The 12973-nt window shown below is 41.4% G+C and overlaps 1 protein-coding gene across 1 annotated transcript; it reads right to left on the bottom strand.

Moving 5' to 3' along the window:
* prrt1 (proline-rich transmembrane protein 1) lies at positions 1-12875 on the bottom strand. Its single transcript, XM_005452700.4, has 4 exons — positions 12448-12875; positions 8929-9266; positions 5905-6096; positions 1-3028 (listed from the first exon to the last, which is right to left on the bottom strand). The coding sequence occupies exons 1-4, from the start codon at positions 12464-12466 to the stop codon at positions 2852-2854; spliced, it is 726 nt and encodes a 241-aa protein (XP_005452757.1). The 5' UTR covers positions 12467-12875; the 3' UTR covers positions 1-2851.
* Positions 12876-12973: the final 98 nt, after the last annotated feature.

The raw sequence follows: 12973 nt of genomic DNA, 5'->3' as shown, positions 1-12973 counted from the left end.
TGTCTTGTTCACAGCTCAAAATTATTGTTTTATTCATTACTCAAACAACTGAAGTCAGAAACAACCAATGCATGTGCAGCACAGCCATGAACATAATTAGAATAATAAACCCCAAGAGAACCACATGTACACGGTAATTTTTGGCTCTTTGAACAAGCAACCCGCTGCATTTACAAGCCGAAAAACAAAACAGAGAAATGAAAAGGAAATGAGGAACACACCTCCCAGCTGTAGCGCCAACAGCTGCAGTTCATCCCATCAGAAAGGATCGCATACGACGATGCAGCCGAGCACCAGACAAACTAGGAGTGACTCCATTCAGTCAGCACACTCACTGCCAGAGCCTTCTGTGCAATTATAATACTAAACAGCCCTGTGCTTCATTTAACACTGATTTTAATTCAGTGTCACCGAACTGACTGGGCTTGTATTTGCACTGGGAAAAGGAAAATGTGGGTCTTAAGAGGAAAATTTTATTTTTATTCCTGCTTAGAAACTACTTTGACATTTTGGGAGACACATTTATTTAGCTCTCCTGCAGAGAATGAGACAAGATGAGATGAGAATACTGACGCTCATATTTTAGCACTGAGGGGGAGCTAACTTAGCTAAGTCCAAAATATAATAAAAAAATACACTTACTAGCATCTCTAAAGCTTAATACTTAGAACATTACATCTATTTACTATATATAATACAAGAAGAAAGTGGAAAAATACATTTAGAGATGCTAAAAGGCAGATTTTGAAACATTTGGGCATAGCCAGGCTAGCAGTTTCCCGCTCTTTTCCAGGTTTTGTGCTAAGCTAGCTAAGCTAATATCTCAAGGCCACAGGTAGTGAAACTCTCTGCAGGAAAGATATTTCATTCTCTAAAATACTGATCCATTTTTAAATGCTGAAACACAACTCCTCTAACATGCTTGGGAGTCACAAAGCATTTTTAATCTTAACTAGTTAAAGCAGTTTCAAAACAACGACAGTGTTAGCGATTAGCAGCCTGTTTAAGTTTAGTGTTCTTTTTTGTTCCAGCTTCAAATTGTTATTGTTTCATTCCTGTTACTTACATTTTATATGGAACAGAATAAATAAAATGTACCTAAAAGGATTGAATAACATGGGATTTGTAAAATAAGTAATTCTTGTGGGTTAAATCCCTGTCTCAGATTAAAAATATCAGTATAGCTTTTTTTCAAAGTATTAAACAATATATAAATAATAATATTAAAACTGCTAGGTAATTATCAAATTATAAACCTTCCCTATTTGTGTTAATATCTTTATAAAACTTTTTTTTGGGAATATTGTCGTCCTAGGGATCAACAGAGATATGTTAATAGGTCCAATAACTCCTAAGACGAGAAGGAGAGTATGAGAGAGTCATAGGTTCATCTAAGGTAATATGATAGAGCTGAAAGTGCTACAATAGAACACAGGCATTCATTTTTCCTCTCTCTCACACTAGAAACATTCATTTTACCACCCCGGAAACCTGACTTTTTAGTTTACACAGTAACGGTGGAGCCACAGAATTGCATGAAAACAAACTCTGTAGATAAAATTAAAGGAGCCACACTTCTACCCTTAGTATTTAAGACAAATGGAAGCAAACTGAGGATGACATGCAGGATTATGTTGCCTCATTCTTCTAATTTTGCACTAAATCTCATAAAAAGTGTTTTAAAGATTAAATAGCAAGAGATGTGCAACACAAAAAAGGCTAACACACTTCTAAAATGCTATATTCGCAAACCTAATATTCAAATACTTATCATCTAAGTTGTCTCCTTTTCTTGTTTTGACAGTAGCTTCTTTGACATCTTGAAAAATACCGCAGCACACATTTATTTCAGGGAAATGTTCCCAAGAGCAGCAGCATTTTTTTTTTGCACTAAAAGCCCATTAGCTTAGATTTATATTCATGCACTGTAAAAACTATAAATGTAAGCAGCTGCATCATCTCGTCTGGTTACTACAAAGTGCAATATCATAGTGGTAAGATATCAAATTCAGGCCAATTCAATCAGTCCGACAAATTCAATAAAACAGCGATATACTGCAAATTATAGCAGACAATGTCGATGCATGGGTAAATACTGGATAAATGAATAAATTTCAGATTATAAATAAATAACACATAGTTCATATAGTATCATTTTAAACAGATAAGTGTCGATATAATACATAAACAGAAATATATACTCTGATTGGTCAGTCCAGTCTGCATTTGGTGTGTTATAACTGTACATCGACTATCCCCTCTGACAATTCTACGCTGCAAATCAACACTGCTTCCACATGGCACGCATAAAGAAGAGAACACATGTATATCTGCACCAGCGAGACTTAAATATGCTAAATAAACTTCTTTTTTTTGTTAATGAGGCGTCTGAAATTTCCTCAACCGCGGGGGTCGCCACTTGGTCGATTTTGCTGCTAAAATATGTAACACACACACAGCGGCCTATCCTCTCATCCAAACACATCAGTGAAGGGCGTATGAATTAATCAGCGTCACATGAATTGTTAATGCAAGGAGCTTTGTTTCCCTCCTGCAGCTCATATCTGGGTGTAAATATTAAGCGGCTGCTGTGATAACAGCAAAGCTGGGCCTCGTTTGACAGCTGCTTGCATTTGGATGTCAGCTGTGGTTGATTGTGAGTGTGTGATGGCGGCAGGTTAGGTCAGAGCTGTGTGTGTGTGTGTGTGTGTGTGTGTGTGTGTGTGGCTGTATGCAGAGGGCCAGCAGCAGTTTTGAGTGCATTTTTTTTAATGCTTCTACATCCTCATAATGATTGAGAGTTAGCTAGCTAATACAGGCCATGATTTCCCAGCAGGACTTAAGAGTGGAGTTACGGCTCCCAGTCGTCATCGTGGTGCTGCGATGCTATGATGACTACCACGGTGAGGATGGTGCACAGCACAATGGAGGCGATGCCAACCGCCAGGCTGATGAAGGAGAAGTTGCGCGCCTCGCGGGAGGCTATTTCCGCCGTCACCATGTCCCCTCTGGCTATCGCCGTACGCACCTAAGTGAGAAGGAGGGAGGAGAAATTCGAAAATGTGTTACGCAACAAGCAGATACACGAGTGGGAGCAGGAGAGAGTCTGAAACAGCATGAATGGATCGATTTCACTGCAGCACAGGCTGAATGTGCAGTAACACCCTATAACATCATATAGAGCTCAGACCGGTGGGTCCATGCCCTGTCAGATCAGCTCAGCGCACAGCCAGCTGAGCAGGCCCAGAGGAAAAAATCCATTCTGTCCCGTTGCACTGACAATGGCGCAGTTACGTAATGATGTGGTCTGTTGAGTGCGTGTTGGTCAGCACAGTCTGCCATTAGATAAACAACAGAGCAAACAACAGAGCAAAAAGTATGAAAGTCACCAGACGGAGCTCTAACGTTACACCACCTGCACGGCAAAACAGCATTTAAAAGAAAAATAAACTGCGCCTGCTGATGCAGATGATGTAGAGGTGACATCAGTGAATCCACGCAGTAACATTTTCCATCTACTTTTTTTTTGTTGTATGATTATGAATCTTAAAATACTGGCTCCTGTTTTCCAGTCGGTAAATTCATAGCCACTGCGTTTTCTGTATTTCAGATCCTATCTTGGCAGGAAGAAAGAGCCACAGCCTGTTTTGACACAAACAGTCAAGGGATGAATGATCTTTCCTGACAGTCACATGCAGCTGGAAGGCTTTTTTTAAAATTCACAACCCATTAAAAAGATAAAGATAAAGTAATTTTGCCTGAAAACTTTTATATATGTGCCATTTTACAAGAGTTGCTTTCCACATGCCTAATATGTACTTATTACAATTATATTAAAATATACATCAAGGCTTGAAATAATCTAGTTTTCTCATTTGTCACAAAGTGTGAAGTATCTCATTCTTCTGCGACTAAGGGCTCCAGTGTTGCCCCAAAAACTACTGAAAATACACAAGAGAGCAACAATGATGCAACAAGTGACACATCCCCTACAGACTGTAGATAAAAGATGGAGATAGGCACCCTTTTGCTTAATTGCCTTTGCCGTTTTATGTTTTGGAAATCTGAAATGACACATTTCACTAGTAATGAGTCGGTAAAAGTGAAATCCAGGGTTTTTTTGGTTGTCCCTAAAATTAATCACATAAAGGTACAAGTCGATTTTTTAAAACTACCGTAAGCACAGTCGAGAGGTCCAATTCAGTGACTTGAAAAAGGTGAGGTGAAGCTCAACAAACAGCTAGCAGCATAATCGACACCTACTTGTCAATCAGAGCGCTAATAAAGAAGGTACTTCCAGCTCCTGCCTTACTTCCCACAGGACCACCGCAGTAGATGTACCACAGATTTTTCACACAATGCTGTAGTTCTGCTGTAAATGTGGACATTTTGACATGGAGGTCTGAGGAAAACTGTAGTTTTTGTCAGATTCACTAACCTACACAAGTCAACGATTACTTAGTTGTTGTTTTTTTGCATATTTGTCACACTTACATGTGTCAGATCATCAAACAACTTTAAAAATTAGACAAAGATACCCTGAGTAAATACAAAATTCCATTTTTGATTTCATTTATTAAGGGAAAAAGTAACCTGGCCCTGTGTGAGAAAATAACTGCACCCTATACCTAATAACTGGTTTTGGCAGCAGGAACTTTAATCAAGTGTGTGTGATGCTTGGTGGTAAGACTTTCACATCACTGTGGAGGAATCTTGGCCTGCTTTTCTTCACAAAATTGCTTTTATTCAGCCAGATTGAAGCGTTTCCACCATGAACAGCCTGTTTAAAGTCACGCCAAAGCATGTCAATCCTTTTAAATCCAGACTTTGACTCGGCCACTCCAAAACCTTCATTTTGTTTTTTTCTGAGCTATTCAGAGGTGAACTTTCTGGGTTGTTTTGGCTCATTGTCCTGCTGCATAACCGAAATAAACTTGAGCTTCAGGGTGTAAACTGATGATTTTCAAGATTTTCTGGTAGACAGCAGTTCCATCAATTACAGCAAGCCCTGAGTCCAGAATAGGCAACCCAGCCCCAGACCATCACCCTGCCACCACCATGTTGGTGTGATTTTTCTCTCTCCCATGGGTCCCATTTTTGTCCCGTCTCTTTCTTTCTGTTGAACTCTGACCTTAACTGAGAAAAGTGAGGCCTGCAGCTCTTTAGATGTTGTTCTGGTTCTTTTGTGACCTCCTGGATGATTCGTCGATTCGCTTTTGGAGTGTTTTAGGTAGGCTGGACACTCCTGTTACAAGTTTTCTCCATTTGTATACAGTGGCTCTCACCATGGTTCACTGGAGTCCCAAAGCCTTTAAAATGGCTTTGTACCCCATTCCAGACTGATAGTTATCAGTGACTTTGTTTATCAGGTGTTTCTTCATATTGTGGCATGATGTGTTACTTTTTTAGATCTTTTAGCCTTCTTTGATTTCTTCTGTGGCTAGTTAACATTTAACTCAACTTCTAAAAAATGTAGGGCATGTAAATAAATTTGAATTTTGTATTTGCTCCAGTTATCAAATATTGAAATTTGTTTGATGATCTGAAACATTTAAATGTAAGAAAGCTACCTGTAATTCTGTTTACTGAGAACCATACTGCTCGGCTGTTTCTAGAAATTAATGAGAAATTACTGGAAGTAAAATATCCTCTTAAATATTGATTTTAAAGAGTCTTGTTCTAACGTGGAAAGAAAGAGCTTTAAGTCACTGAAAGCTTTTGTCTTATTTTATAGGACGACAAGAAAAACTGCTGGATTTCTATCATTTATCATTTTAAATGGCAGTCTGCGTCTGCAAATAAAATGGCTTTAAAGTGAAAATTCATTGCAAAGTCATCTGTAAAGGTGATATTATATCGATATGAAAGCCACAGATGAAAAGGAGACTATGAAGCAGCATTAACCTGCACTGCTTTGATGATCGCAATGATGCCTGTTGGCCAGAAGCAGCAGACGGTGGTGAGCACGGCGATGGGCAGGTAGTCGTGCGGCGGTCGGCGGTCCATTAGGGTGATGCTCGGTGGCATTTGCATGGGGTGAATCTGGCCCGGTGGGATCCCCGGGTGAGTTCCTCCAGCCGGCATGTAGGGCTGACCCTGAGCAGAGAGAGAGAGGAGGAGAAGATGGAGAGCGGTGCTTTTAAAGCAGTCCAGCAGCTTACAAAGCACTTTCCACACCAAAACACAGAGGAGCACGCTAATGTGAGTGAAGAAGGGCACAGCAGCTGGGCAGCAGGAAGCAGAGCCTGCTAGGATCGCTGCTGTCAGAGGGGGTATTCGGATTTTTGATTGTCTCATTTTTAATTTAAATGAATTTTTCACAGTTAGACGAGACGTTGGAGGTGACCTAATCGTGGCGCGGAGGCACTGAACATTAGCTCTCTATGCCAAGTGGACAATTTTAGCTTTATTTTAAACCACCTGCAGAGCTGAGACGTGACTGCCTCCTGCACCGTACAGTCATATCTGTAATTACCATTAGCTGTGAGACGAGATATCAGAGTGCAGTGCCGCTTTCAGCCTGTCGGGATTAAAAATTATGTTCAGTACTTGGGTTTTTTTCAATTAGCTGCAAGAAACGCATCACAATTCGCTCTGCTTGAGCTGTGCATGTTTATCAGCTCAGCAGCCCAGACAGAAATACCTAAAAAAAAAAGAAGAAGAAAAGAAAAAAGAAAAAGGATTTTGTCATTTTGTGCTGCAGTGCAGATTTTGCTCTCGATATTATTCTGCTCGCATTCAAACCCACGCTGCTTTTAAGAAATTACCGACGGGAAGCTGGACAGCTGCACTTTCGGATGTTTGATGATTCACAGTCTCTTTCCGAGGCCTCGTTTTATGACTTTGATGTTAGTTCAGGGTAAAATATAAATTGTCTGATCTATTAACGTGGACGAACATGTGGCTGTAGTTCAAAAATTCACTGTGTTCTTCAGCAACAATGAATGGGCAAAGAATACAGACAGTCCTTATAAAACATGATGTTGAGGCTGAATAGTTTAACCAAGGACTTATGTCGTCTGGTCAAATGGTCCTTGCATTATTGTTATTAATATATTAGAATACTCCGAAGCTCCCAGGACAGTGAGATGGGACCTGGAGAGGTAAAACTCTGCTGCAGAATTAGAAAAACAGGAAAAGATTTCATATTTATCATCCTCTGACCCCTTCAAATATCCCCATCTGTCAGAGATGCTAAATTTATGAAACCATGACGATTGTTTCATTTTTAAAAATGAGCCTCAGAAAAACAGTAGACACTGAACAATACAGAGAGAAGCAGCTGTACTTGATCTTCACCCCTCCTCCACCTGCAAGTACTGGCCTTTAACTTCAGTTTAAACTTATTTAGTGCTGCACATGTTTTAGTTCCTCCCTGCAGCCATCAACTATATTGTTAGTTTATGGTTGTACTGCACTTCCTTTGTTTAACATACAAATTCCTCTTCAATCTACAGAGCCCCTGATGTCCCATGTGGGGACATTTTTAATTTCATGCATGCAAATTATTGTCTTGATAATTTGGAATCATGCTCCTCTAATGATTTCACAGTATTTTGCAACCCAGATCCGAGCTTGAGTGTCATAAGATGCTCTTATGCATCGGCATCGTCTGTTGTGAAGGACCGTAATGCTAGTCTCCTGTGCAGCCAGTTATTCCTGTTCATAATCGTGTGTCTGTGCAAAAGCAGCAGCAAAGCCCAAAGAAAAAAAATATGGATTTCTTTATGCAAAATTAGCTTCTCTTAAAGGATTTGTGCACAAAAGCTTTACAACGACGTTCAGCAACAAAAGATTTGCTTTCTTTTTTTGTTGTTGTTGTTTTGTATATGAGTTGATTTAAAATCTGCCAAATCGATTAATTTTAGTGGCTTGAACTGCTGCTCTGTGACTCATTTTTCAAACTTATGGCTCCTCTAATGTACGAATATTGTATTGGCATTTATATTCCACCTCAGTGAAGCACTCAGTTATGTATTGGAGTGTAAAAAAAAGCAGTATAATTTATGTAATGTGGGTTAACTGATTACATTGATATTAATTAACTGACACGTCAGCTTTCATGTATTATAATTTATGTGTGGCTTCCAGACGATCTTTCACTTTAAGCACGCTTTAACACGAAGTACCGATTTCACCTGTCAGGCTCAAAGCTCAGAGAAATATCTCGATTGTTATGAGAATCAAACAAACACAGTCAGCCTGCTTTTGTCGGAAAGCTGCACACAAAAATGAAACCACATGTCCTCAAGCCTGAAAAAAGTCCTACGCTTTTATATAAGTACAAGGACAATCAATGCAAATTACTTCAGCCTATTAATGCAGCAACGTGCAGAATTAGCCTGTATGTTTACGTCTCTGTCTGACCCTGGAAAATAATTGAAATAAAAGCAGCACCAAAGAGCTTATTTGAAACACTGCTGTGTGCATCATTAATCATTAAAAATGATCATTCATCATCATTAAAAATATTTAACATCATACGAGAGGCTCTTTGTGCTGCTGGTGGGACACGAGCCTGATAAATACAGACATGCTCACTGGAACAAATCAGAAGGTTTGTAATTTTCCTTTTTCTAACTGAGCTTTCCGGAGATTTATTGCTGATTATGTAGGAAAAAACAGAGACATCGTTTGATTAATAAATGTCCAGCTAATTGACGGAACAGCAGGTGCCACAAACGAAGCAGAAAATGAGCAAATTACTTCACACAATGCGCATTTTCTCTGAAGATAAACACAAGCCCCTGAGATAACAGAAGAATGTTTGATTCCCTGCATAATAAGCATCAAATGACATTTAGTGGATCTTACTGAGGAGTGAATTATGGACAATTTTAAACGAGCCGGAAAGAAGTGTGGAGGTTTAAATTCTGCTGCAGCCTGATGTCAGAGCTGTGAAATCTTTCAAGGCTGTGTCTCACTCACCGATGCCATGGGGTAGACGGGAACGTAAGCTGTGCATGGCTGCAGCTGAAGCGGGTAGCCCGGGTGGAGGTATCCCACAGGGGGGTGAGCCATGGTGCCTCCCGGGGCCTGGGTCTGGACGGTGTAGCCTTGCGGGGCTCCCGGAGGCCCCATCGGGGCACACTGGAACTGAGTTTCTTGGAGGTATCCCTCTGAACCCGGAGGAGGAGGCGGAGGAGGGTAGTTGGGCTGGGTGCCCGGCGCGGGAGGCATGTTGGGGTGCTGGGGCACGTTGGGGTCCTGTGGGCCGGGCAGGTACGGAGGAGGCTGCATGGTCTGACGGCCAGAGTCATCGAGCCCTGAGAGTGGAAGAGGGAGGAAAGATGAGGAAAGGTAGGTGAGCAGTCAGAAATAGACAAGGCAGAGGAAGAACAATAAAAGAAACAGATGTAAGAGCGAGAGCGTGTTATCTAACTCGAGCACGGCTACACGTGTGTTTGCATGTTGGCTCTAATATGTGTTATTTCACTGCCGAGGAGGAGAAAAAAACAATTACACGGAGAACAGCTCTTCAGCAAGACTTAAAAAAGCAGCTACAAAGCCTGACATTTCCAACCTGCGCAGGCTAATGATGACAGTGATTGGCATTTTCACTGCTGGCAAAGGAAAAGAAGAAAGGCCTTTTTCTCTGCTTATCCTTCACAAAGAAGTTTATTAGCAGCAGAAATTTGGCATTTCAGGTGTCGAGAAACACGTCCCGAAGCATCCGTCTGCTTCTGGACGTCTGAACACTTTAATGCTCACACCTCTGCTCCCTTTGTGTTTGCTTAACACTGAAAACAACTGAGAGGGTGTTGCGTTGTCGAAGCGGGGAGGTGGCTGAGATAATCCAAGTTGACAGGGACATGAGGAGGAAGAAAGGGAGAAAAAAAGAATGGAGATGGATGGAGGAATAGAGGAGGGAGGATTTGATGAGACATGAAGAAGGAGAGCAGGAGGCAGTGTCAGCGAGCGGGAGAGAAGCTGGGTGATGAGGGATGACGACTTGTGCGCTCGGGGGACCGGTTTTACGTAAGAGGCCCCAACCCTGTCACAAGCAGGAAGTGGACCAGAAAGAGACAGAGGGGAAAGGAGCGAGCGCGAGGAGAAAGACACCTTTGAAAGGTCATCATGTGACAAGCAGAAAATATATCAGTGTGTGTGTGTGCGCAGCATCTTTGGCAATTATAACTTGAATTCCATATAAAGTAACATGAGAAGTCACATTATCTTCTTCTTTAAGATAAAGACCTTGACGGCCCAACAACCTGCATCCAGACGAGAGAAATAAAACTGTGGGCGCACTGAAACCGAGTAGTTAATTTAATCGCTCGTCATTGCTCTGCAAAATGCAATCACACGCAGTGTTTTTTTCATCACTTTAACAACAGATTTCAGCTAAAATGCACATTTTCTCCAGTTATTTCACTGAATTAATAATGATAATGTTTCTTTTGAATCAAATCTCTTTCATTTTCTGCTTTAATGTTTGAAGTCTGTGCAGGAATAGATCACTATCTTAAGCAAGTCGTCTGCTACTGATCCAATTCTAGCCATCATTATAGATCAATAGTTTTTTAATCAAATATATATTGATTTTTTTTCCCCCTTTTTGTTATACTGTAATGCTTAAACATTAAAGGGACAGTTCTCTTTAAAATCAAATGTAGTTCTAATTTATCCATCCGAGTTGTTTTGGCACGTGCTGCCCAGTTTTTGGAGGGATCAGGTGCAGAAATGCTTCTTTTCTCTTGAATGTAATGGAACTAAAGTACTGCCTTGTGGTGCTCAACATGATAGAAAATAGCCTAGATTGGGAAAAACCCAGCAACAGCACCTCTTCTCAGAAATAGTGACCAGGTTACTCAAAAAGCAAATCTTGATGTGAGCAGTTTCATGCAGAAAGTCCCAAACTACTCCAGCCAGCTGCATGAAAGTGTCAGCCTGTCCAGGCGAGGCTCATGACAGAGTGACGGCATTTAAACATTCATGGCTTCCTCTCTCAGATCAGCTGTAATGTCTCACAGCTCAGCAGCCATCTTGAAACATCTCTGGACTCTTGTTTGGCCAGTAAAGTTTAAATTTGCTTTAATCTCAGTGATCACTGGGACGTAAAACTGCCAAGTTGAATCTGTGGCATCCATCTATCTTCCATTTGGTTGCATTTTATTCCAAGTAAAGTGAGCATTTCTGAGCTGGTTTGGTGCCGATATCATAAAAAGTCACACTAAAAACAGCTGAGATCAATAAACAGCAGGTTAAGGCCCAAGGTAGGATATGTCTGATTTGGGGTAAAGTGTCCCTTTAAGGCCACAGTCATTTTAAGTTAATCTGCAGCGCCCACAGCTGCAGATTTTACTGACCAGAAGCCATCAAAAACACCTCATCAGAAATATTGATTTTCTCTGTGGAGTAAGAGCTACAACCTGAGACATTTTGAGCTGTGGGAAAAGCTCAGGTGTGACCGGCCACATTAATGTTTGATGATTCACCCAGAAGCATGCACAGAGCTGTGGCAGTGGCACACCTGAATGTGATGCTGGCCTCGAGTTAAAGCTAAAACTGAGTCTGTCTATCATCAGCAAAATGCCTGTAATACTCTTCTTCTTGATGCATTTGTTACTTAGAAGCTTGGAACAGTTAACTAATACCTGTACACCCAATCAGCTGAACACATTAACATCCCTGCTGTGTTTTAATGGTGTTGCATTCCCATGTGTGTCTTCTGAGCATCAGCAGATGTCCATCCATTGTTTAATTATAGCCTCTCAGATCTGATTGAAGCACAAGACAGCGGTCACGTTTACAGCCTGCTCCACATTATGCTCTTCACACCTCCTGAGGCAAGATCAGGTGTCATCATCTGGTTTGTTTTACTCTTTATTTGAATATTTTTAAGAGGAAAGATGCAGTGCGCCAGCAACATCAGTAACTGGTGCTTCAAATTCTAAAATATTAGAAAGTGGAAGGATTAAAGTGTGTGTTTGTCTGTGGAAGAGAGGCTGAGGTTCACGAGCAATAAATGGTTGTTAAAGGCGTGCACGCGCAAAGGACACCCACATCATGTCTATAGTCAGGAGAGATGTACGTAGGCCCGTGCGTAATGATGTGAGACATATATAACAGAGGGGAGGAAAAAACAGGGAACAGGGAGTCCAGGAAGGATGTGAAAGCTCACTTCAGTGAATAAAATCTGAACATCAAAATAAACAAAATGTAAAAGAAACAAATTCAGCAGATACACACAAAAAGTCTGATGATATTACTTTAAAGTCTCCACGGCCCTGCGGTTATTTTTTCCAACCCCCACCAAAGCTGCACCCACACAGCGGTGCATCATCTTGTAGACACAGCAGAAGCAAAAGCGGATGGAGAGGTTGACAAGGGGGCAGCTGTGAAAAGCGCAGATGACAGTAAACTAGAAAAAACCAAAACACACACAGACATATAGGCCGATGCCCTGGATCTGCCTTCGTGCTTCAGACAATTAAAACGCCTCACCGTGCTTTTCTGACGACATGCTTTCAGATCTTCTGTCCGCCTCCTTTGATCGGATCTATTTTTTTCCTTTACTCCAGCTGATGGTGAAAATCCTCCTTCAAGTGCGCGATGATGCAGACTTTTAATCCAAACGTATGCAACCCATCCTCAGGATGTCTTCATCTTTATTTCTTTAGCGGCAGTAACAACTTGAGGTGTTTTTTTCTTCTTCCTTTGTTGCTTTAAACCCGGCTCTGTCACCGCGCACAGCTCCCCCTCCTCTCCTCTCTGTGCGCGCAGGGCAGTCTAATAATGTTTCTCCGCTAACGCGTCGCTGTACATTGAATTAATGAGACACAAAGCTATCGCTGTCTTAAAGCGACAGCTCGGACTCGGGCAGGGCGCACAGGCAGCAGGCTGGAACATCCCATTACAGCTCAACAAACGAGGCAGTCTCTGAATTGGATGGATCTCTCTCACCGCCCTCCCTCACACATCTTGCCCTCAGATGATGGCAGATTTGTAGTTAAGAAACCCAGAAGAATAG

The sequence above is a fragment of the Oreochromis niloticus genome, linkage group LG22 (assembly GCF_001858045.2).
Source record: "Oreochromis niloticus isolate F11D_XX linkage group LG22, O_niloticus_UMD_NMBU, whole genome shotgun sequence".
NCBI classification, from domain to species: domain Eukaryota; kingdom Metazoa; phylum Chordata; class Actinopteri; order Cichliformes; family Cichlidae; genus Oreochromis; species Oreochromis niloticus.
The sequence above is the reverse complement of the archived record's forward strand: the minus strand, read 5'-3'. Positions and strand labels throughout refer to the sequence as shown.